At 33.6% G+C, this 7,994-nt stretch overlaps 1 protein-coding gene across 8 annotated transcripts; it reads right to left on the minus strand.

The window, feature by feature from the left end:
- Nucleotides 1–297: 297 nt before the first annotated feature.
- LOC105763353 (hypothetical protein) lies at nucleotides 298–4,424 on the minus strand. 8 transcript variants are annotated; one of them, XM_012581570.2, is made up of 10 exons: nucleotides 4,376–4,424; nucleotides 3,195–3,302; nucleotides 2,973–3,089; nucleotides 2,299–2,826; nucleotides 1,882–2,216; nucleotides 1,699–1,798; nucleotides 1,525–1,584; nucleotides 1,218–1,301; nucleotides 970–1,086; nucleotides 298–848 (listed from the first exon to the last, which is right to left on the minus strand). In XM_012581570.2, the coding sequence occupies exons 2-10, from the start codon at nucleotides 3,291–3,293 to the stop codon at nucleotides 546–548; spliced, it is 1,743 nt and encodes a 580-aa protein (XP_012437024.1). In that variant the 5' UTR covers nucleotides 3,294–3,302; nucleotides 4,376–4,424; the 3' UTR covers nucleotides 298–545. The 8 variants fall into 8 exon arrangements, with proteins under 8 accessions (XP_012437024.1, XP_052481758.1, XP_052481756.1 ...); XM_052625798.1 differs by having other exon boundaries at nucleotides 3,195–3,299; nucleotides 4,376–4,422; XM_052625796.1 differs by lacking the exon at nucleotides 4,376–4,424 and adding an exon at nucleotides 4,007–4,272 and having other exon boundaries at nucleotides 3,195–3,299.
- Between the last annotated feature and the right edge of the window lie 3,570 nt (nucleotides 4,425–7,994).

The raw sequence follows: 7,994 nt of genomic DNA on the forward strand, positions 1-7,994 counted from the left end.
ATTAAATTTTGTTGTATTCTTGAAATTAATTTGCTTCTAACTCTTTTGTATATCAAAATATAATTTTAAAAAACATAATTACACGTCATGAAACCTTCAGTTAATTTCTCACAAGTTTATTTTATTCCCCACTAGCATTTTAAGTAAGAAAATGGAAAAAAAAAATTCAGTACCAAATTAAAAATATATATATGACTACAGTTTATATAGCCAAACCGTGACAAACTTTTTTTGTCCTCACAGCCAACATCCTCTGAAAATCAATTGAAAGAGTAAAAGAACCAAAGGCACAAAAAATGCAACATAAATAATCTGAAAAATTAATTTCAATGAACCAATCACCACAGCCCAAAGTCAATGTTTGCCAAGTAATAAAACCAGTTATTCATCTCCCTTCATTTTTCTTTTTACTTTACAGATGCTAGATTCCATATGTACTCCTAACTGTGTCTAGTTTTAATATTAGTAGTTCAGTATAAATATCTCACCAACCCCAAATTCCTGAACACTTTGCTGATAAAAGCATCGGTTGCGAAATATAGTTCTCACCGCTGTAAAAGCAGTCTGAAACTGAAATCGTAAGGCATTACTTGCACAAGCTGTGAAAGGGTCTCTTTCCCATTTCTCTCTAAGCATTTCACTGCTTCATTTCTCACATCATTTGGTAGCTGCAGGCAAACCCAATCCAGCAATGATTCCAAATCCTTTGCAAAGTCAAGCAGATACCAATCCAATAGCTTTGGTATTGTTAACTTGTTTGTTCTTGAAATCCCCACCGCTGCCTGCAGGTAGTCTCTCTTAGCTGTTTCCAACTCTTCTTCGACATGAGCCGCCGTGTATACTCTCACCTTCATTACCAAATCCCACATTTCAGCACTTGAAGAAAGAACGTGATTAATGTTTGATCATTGTTAACTATGAATGTTTCTGACTATCTACGAAAGGAGATTGATTTTGAAGCCAACTTACAGCAGGAGATGACCAGCTTCCACATGCAAGAGCAAATGTAACCAAAGGTTCGGACCATTCGAGACCAAATATATTGCGTGCTTTCACCTCATCATTTTTTGTAGCTTTAGGACAGGTCTTTAATAGAAAGAGAGAAAAAGGGGTAATAATCCAGTTAGCAATATCAAATTTTAAAAGCACAATGAATTCTATCCTCTCCCCTACAGAAGTATATATAAAAGAAAGATGAACAGTTTTTTTTTACTTACAAATTTCAAATGGAAAGGCAGCCTTAATATGAAATGCTCAATTGTTATTGCATTTAGTAAGTGGCCTCCCACAACTATTGTAGCCTGAAGCAGCCATAAAAATTGACAAATTTTAAGTCAAATTGTCCAAAAGCAGATGTCAACAATACTTCAAATATAGCTGTAGCAACCATTGTCTAATATGGTGAGGGCTATAAAATGCACAGTAAGTGTTTTTAGCAGCTTATGATGGGCATAGAAAAAAAAATGGCATCGATAATAGCATCCCTGACAAATCTTAGTAACATCAAATATGGATGACACATACCTTTTGCATTAGTGCTACAACTCTTTCAGGCAACTCAGGAACCCCATGCTCCAAAATTGCCTAACAGAACCATTACGTAAGTGTTATGCTCTTGCTTTTTGCGTATTAAGTTCAGAAAACTTCTCTTCATTCTGGAATGTATTAAAATGTTCAACAAAAAAACGAATTTCTTACATTCATCATACAGGAATTATAAGTGTTAATCCAGAATGCAAGCTTCTGCTGATGGCTGAGACCCTCTAAATTGACAGACGCGAGCTTCCCAAGAAGAAACCTGAAATCATCATCATAGAGACAGGCTGAATAGAAATGTCACAGTTAACATATTATGGAAGGGAAACCAACCCAATAACTTACTTTAGTTTATGGATCAGAAACAAAGCATTTGTACTCCGGTTTAGGTTAATTGTATTCACTTCAATTGCACAAAGATGTTGATAGGGTCCAATATCTCTAGTTTTCAAATCTGAACAGATACCATAAGGGTCTCGGACCTCACTTTCTCTAGGTAAAGTCCCGGATTCCGCAGCTTTATCTTTCAAGGTGCTCAACCTTGCAAAAATTCTAAACAAGCACCTTACGATGTCTTCAGAAATTTTGTTTGGTGCACTATCAACTTCTGATACCTTATCATCTGTAGAACTAGAAGGGCTTGCTTGTGCATTTTCTTGCTTTACTAATCTACCATCTAGCTGGACGGTAAAAAAACCTCAATTTATAAAACCATAATGAAGTGGAAAACTACTGTTCTTTTAACCAGAAATTAGTACATACCTGCACCTTCAGAGGATCCAGATATTTGTCTGCTGAGTCAAGCTTGGTTGGAAGTCTCTTTACTGGGGTCACAATGTTGGATACTTTCTTGTCTGGAGATTGTTTATCCTTTACAGCATTGGCAAATGATTGGTTTTCTTTTCCTCTTACGTCTCCGGAAGCAGAATTGAATTTTGTGGAAGCTTGTTTACCATTTGTTGGCCTGATAAAGCACTGTCCAGCTCGATCGTAAATAGTATCCGGAGGCAACATCTTTCTGCTTGAAACACTTCTGGAAAGAGATGGCTGAGACCTGGCAATGGTTGGTACCAAACTCATCTCGTTTACAGACAAAGACTTCGATCGCTGGTGTTTTGAACTTCGAACCGGAGACTGCTCAACAGTGGATTCATTCAAATTCTCTACATTCCTCTTGGAAGATGCATAGACAGCCTCTTGATAAAGACCTTGCCTAAAACTCACTACTTGCTCTTCAAGCCTAACAACCTCCTCTTCCAAAACAGCTACTTCAGCAAGGAGCTCTAATGTCTACAATCCCCAGAAAAGATAAACCAATTCACTCTCAAAAAACAAATTTTACATAAAACATGTAAAAGTTTCCATTTTTCAAGTATTAGAAAAAATTTTCCAAGAATTTCTTCCTCAAATGTAGCATGCAGTTAAGTTAGACTTACATATGGAGGTAAGTAAGGAGGAAGCCGAGGAAGTGCCCCTAAAGGCCTAGTAAAAGCTCTCTCCAAAGCTCTATGCACATTCTCTTCATGTCTAAGCTTCCTTTTTAGCTTATCAACCTGCAAATTATACCAATACCACCACAAAATTTGTTGAAAAACCGCAAATAGAAACCAAGAGAAAATCAATTGAATAGACCAAAAGAGTGTATAAATTTTGGTTACATCTTGTAATAAGGCTATTTTCTTTTCCCTGATTGATCTTCTCCTATTTGTTACAGCTTTGCTGGTACCAAGTGTTCTACTTCCCTGACACTTCTCCATCTTCTCCTTCTTTGAGTAATCCAAAGAAAAAAAAGGATAAATTTAAGTATATAAAAAATATTTATACAAAGAAATAATTGAAAGCAAGAAACTTAAAGAAGACACTATTCCTTCCTTGAGACAAGTGTGAGGACAGACCTCAGATTTTAGGATCAAAAGTGCTTCCCTACTTCTCTTTTTATGACACTAGCAATAATATAGCAAAATTCCAAAATTTTCAAAAACCCAAATTTTCTTCAAAGTTTGAACTTTTAATCCCCAAATAATCAATCTTTGGACACTCAAACTAACCATTAACAAAAACCCAAATCTTCAAATCTTGTAAAAACCAATAAAAGGTCAAAAGAAAAAAGAAAAAGCAAAAAAAGAGGGAAAAGAGAAGAGAGAAGTTACTTTATTGTGGTGTCTGTCATGATTTAAAGGAGCTTTCATGGACTGAAGAGTGGTGCGGACTCTTGTATTCATCTTTTTTTTTTCTTGGATTTAAAGAATCAAAATCCCAAAACAAAACAAACCAGCAATGCAACAATATCTACACTTTTGCTACTACTAATATTTCCATGACCCGAAAGAAACAATGCAGACAAAAAAAAAAGGAAGAGATAAGAAAACAAAGCAATAGCCATTGAAATTACTCTCAAACGAAATCAAAGATGTGGAAAGATAAAGAAGCAAAAAAAAAAAGGAAAAGAAAAGGAAATTTCTTTGAATACCCTTTGTTTATTCCAAGTTACAGAGCGGGAAACTTGAAAGCAAAGCGAACAAGACACAAATGCCTGCATGTATACATGGGTTTTTACATCGCAAGCTTTTTTGTTTATTTATACAGTAAAAAAAGATCATTTTATATTATAAAATGTTAATTTAAAAGTGTTGAAAAGAGCGAAGAAGCAAAGAAAACGACGAGAGTAGAGCCTAAAATCGCTATTCAGTCCAGGAATAGCGTAACAGTTGGACAGACCATACCCAAAACAAACTGCGGATATATAAATGATTTATTAATAATTCTTAATGAAATTATTTTTTATTTATAAAAACAAAAATTTTGTTGGAGTGAAGACAAGTGTCGTTCACTGGCTTACCGCACTTTCTTCTTCTTCTTCATGTTCAGTTTGGTCAGCTTCTTGAGATCTTGAGAGAAGGTTTTTATTTTTCGTCACCTTCTCTTTCTTTATATAGTACTCCAAATTATTTCATATGAGAAATGTTAATCAGTATCTAATGACCCAATTAAAGTAATATATAAATAAAATTAAAGTTAATTATAGGATTGAAGTTTTTAGAATTGAATAGGACGTCAGTTCGTCGATTCACTCGATCCGTAAATCATTAAAAAATTATAAAAATAAAGAGATTCAAAATCAGTTTTAATTGCTCGATTCAATCAGCTTTTTGCCCGATTGAATCAACATGTACTGGTTCTTGGGTTAATCGATTCAATATCTTCCTCTGAACTAGTATTTCGACTTGCCCTCAGTCCAACTAACTGATTCGACCTGATTTAAATAACCTTGTATTAAATATTTATAATCCTTCATCAACCTTTAAATAAGAGGAAAATGTACTTAAATAAAACAAATTCATGTTTTTAGAATAACAAGGGACACCAACTAATCTAAAACTTAATCCATAAAAACATCATTTTATTTTTTAGTATTCTTATATCCTTTTTACACGTCTATATTCGAAATTTATGGTTATCCTTTTAATAATGTCATCTCTAATATTTAAATATACATTCTTTTATTAAAAGTGTAATATACATTAACACTATACCTAACACTTGCTAATAAAAATAACGTTTTATATTTGCTTTATTCATTTATATTACTTTTTGTTTTGGGTACATGATTCATCTATATTACTTAAAATGCCTTAAACAAAGGCTTAAAGCAAATTGCCTTTTTTAACTAAGCAACCCAACGTGCTAATTAATTATGAGGGGAACCTGTTTCACGTAGTAGGTCCTTCGCTTTTGGGTTACTTTGACGTTGATAAATAAACCTTTTAATAATTTATTTGTTGTTTGGTTGTTTTCTTAAGTTTGTCATCAATTTATTGTGTATATATGTCGTGTACATAACCTTATCATTAGCAATTTGTTATTTATATTAGAAAACCAAGATTTAGACATTACTTATAAATGGCATAAAGAAGTTAATGACAATTGCTGCTATGTGGTATCAATGGAACTGGAAAATGAGGAAAGGGAGTGGCGTCAAAGAAGGTTGGTTCACCTACTCTAAGGCTAAGAGTCAGAAAGGTAGAAGGACTCAGGCAAAGAAGGCTCAAAACTTAATGTGTTAGGATTTTGTGAGTGGAGAGGAGTCCCCCTACTATGTTGATCCTTGGGGTATTTATAGGTAACTAGGGGTTCCTACCTAATTATGTCACTCAGTGGACCCTAAATGGTCCAATGGAGGGTCCAATCGGTTCAAATTGAGATAAGGATATAACAAAAATAATTAAAGCTACTCTCTTATTCAGATGAATTGATTTTTGAAGAAATGAATAGAGATAATAATGAATTTAAATTGATCTTTTTAAAATATTGTTCTAGAAATTTATTTTTAAATAGGGATAACATGTGTATCATTAAACCTACCTAAAATCCCTCTCAAGAGACATTCCCAAATAAACTTTTCTTTGCACAATCATTTTGTCAAAGGAACTCACTAGAAATAGACTCATTTAACCTTAAAGAAATCCTCAAGAAGACCAATATTTGTCACTCTATACCTTTCTAATACTAATTCTCCAAAACAAAACTTTGATTTGATTTAATTAGTCATATCAAGTTAACTCCAACATTTCTTGACCTTATTTCTCGCCACTCTACTCTTGAAACCTAGGTGGTAGAGTTTTTATTCGATAAGACTGACAACAAGCTCCAAATTGCTATAAAAACCCTTTCTTCTTCTCTAGGAAAGGCCAAGCTATCCACCACTACTAAATCTCTACGTAGACCTCACAAAATATTTGTAATAAAGACTTAACAACTCTTGACACTATAAGGTAAATTGCCTCCATTCCACACAAAGACCTCCATTAATAATCCTTGTATTAACAATGAAATTGTTTGTGGGGAAAAGAGAAAAAAAACATGTATTTGCCCATTAAGAGTCACTCCTTCTAGAACTTAAAGCACCTCTAATTGCAACATCAAGTATCTCTCTCTTACTAATAGATCCCCATGAACTGGAACTACCAAGGTAACTAATTTGTCATATTTAGTACACATATTTGCTACTCCTTTGCATACATTTTAGCATGTTTTCAAGTAGAACTGAAATGTTTTAGTTTCATTTAGTGTTTTTAAGTGTCTAAGTAGCACAAGTGTGTGTCGAGTCATTTTTACATATTTTTCAAGTCATTTATGGGTTTCAATGATTTTTTGTAACTAGAGAAAGTTATGTGGTTATATAGGATGAATTGAGAATTGAAAATGTCTCTTTAAGGTGGAATTATAATTGAGGTTGCGACCACGAGTCGTTGAAGTCACAATATTGAAGACAGATGCATGGGAACCCAAATAGATAGTTTTATCGCGATATGGAAACACTTAACACTGCGATGTCACAACCTCACATCGTGACAAAAAGCAACCGATGTTGCGGCGTCACGATGATTCCAAGGGCATTGGCTTGAGTTTTCAAGGGCATTTAGCAATCATTCTTTAATTTAAGCTTAGGAATTATAATAACATTAAGCACATTTTAGTCTTTTAATTATTTCCTATATAAACCAACTTTTAATCTTATTTTTGGGAGAGGAGAGTAAGTGATAGATGATAATTTTAGGGATAGATTAGTGCATAGTTTTCTTTCCAAGTTTCTTAGTAGATTAGATCTTTATTTTATTATGTGTAATTTTTCTATTTCAATGTCAAAACTTTATGATCGAAGAATACTCAATATTGTTGCACTGTAATACCCTTAACCCGATCCGATTCACTGGATCTGGATCTCAGGAGTTACACCTCTACTACAGACTTACATAAAACTATACATACAAAAGTTGGGCTTTTACATCTTATTTAAGAATATTGTTCCAAATAATCTACAACTAGGCGTACTGTAAATAATTACAACCATTGTACAAGACTTTTCAAATAGAGAGGACTTACAAGTGACTAATGTAACTTAACTACATTATTCTATATGTTATAAGCATATTAGTTCTTAGCGATAATATTATCTACAAATGTGCTGCCAATACGTCCTATATGCATAATATACTTTTTAGTCATCTTGGGTGTAACCTTGGCATATTCCTTCCTGGCGTAGACCCAATTTGCTTACCTGTAATATAAAACACTGAGGTAAGTTCATGAGAACTTAGTGAGTTTAAACCTCATTTACCTATTTTGTACTTATGCAACGCATCTGATAACTTTATTGATCCTCTCATTGTTCTCATTGTTCTTTGTTCGGCTACTTGTCTTTGACGAGTGCAAATTCTAGAATTCTATCATTCATATCGTAGAAATCATACCGTACCTTTAAGTCATGCTTTACCCTTCGTCCATTGATACATTACTTACATTCTTTACTTACCCCTTTTTAAGGTCCCTTAGTCATTCTTATTCTAAGTTCCGTACAGATTAAATATTGTTAATCAACTTGATCTTCAAGTCCCCTCATTCTAGCATGTTCCAACTTCGTTGTTCATGTCTTAAGTTTATGCTAACCATGCCAAAAT

Source organism: Gossypium raimondii, chromosome 12 (assembly GCF_025698545.1).
Source record: "Gossypium raimondii isolate GPD5lz chromosome 12, ASM2569854v1, whole genome shotgun sequence".
Taxonomy (NCBI): domain Eukaryota; kingdom Viridiplantae; phylum Streptophyta; class Magnoliopsida; order Malvales; family Malvaceae; genus Gossypium; species Gossypium raimondii.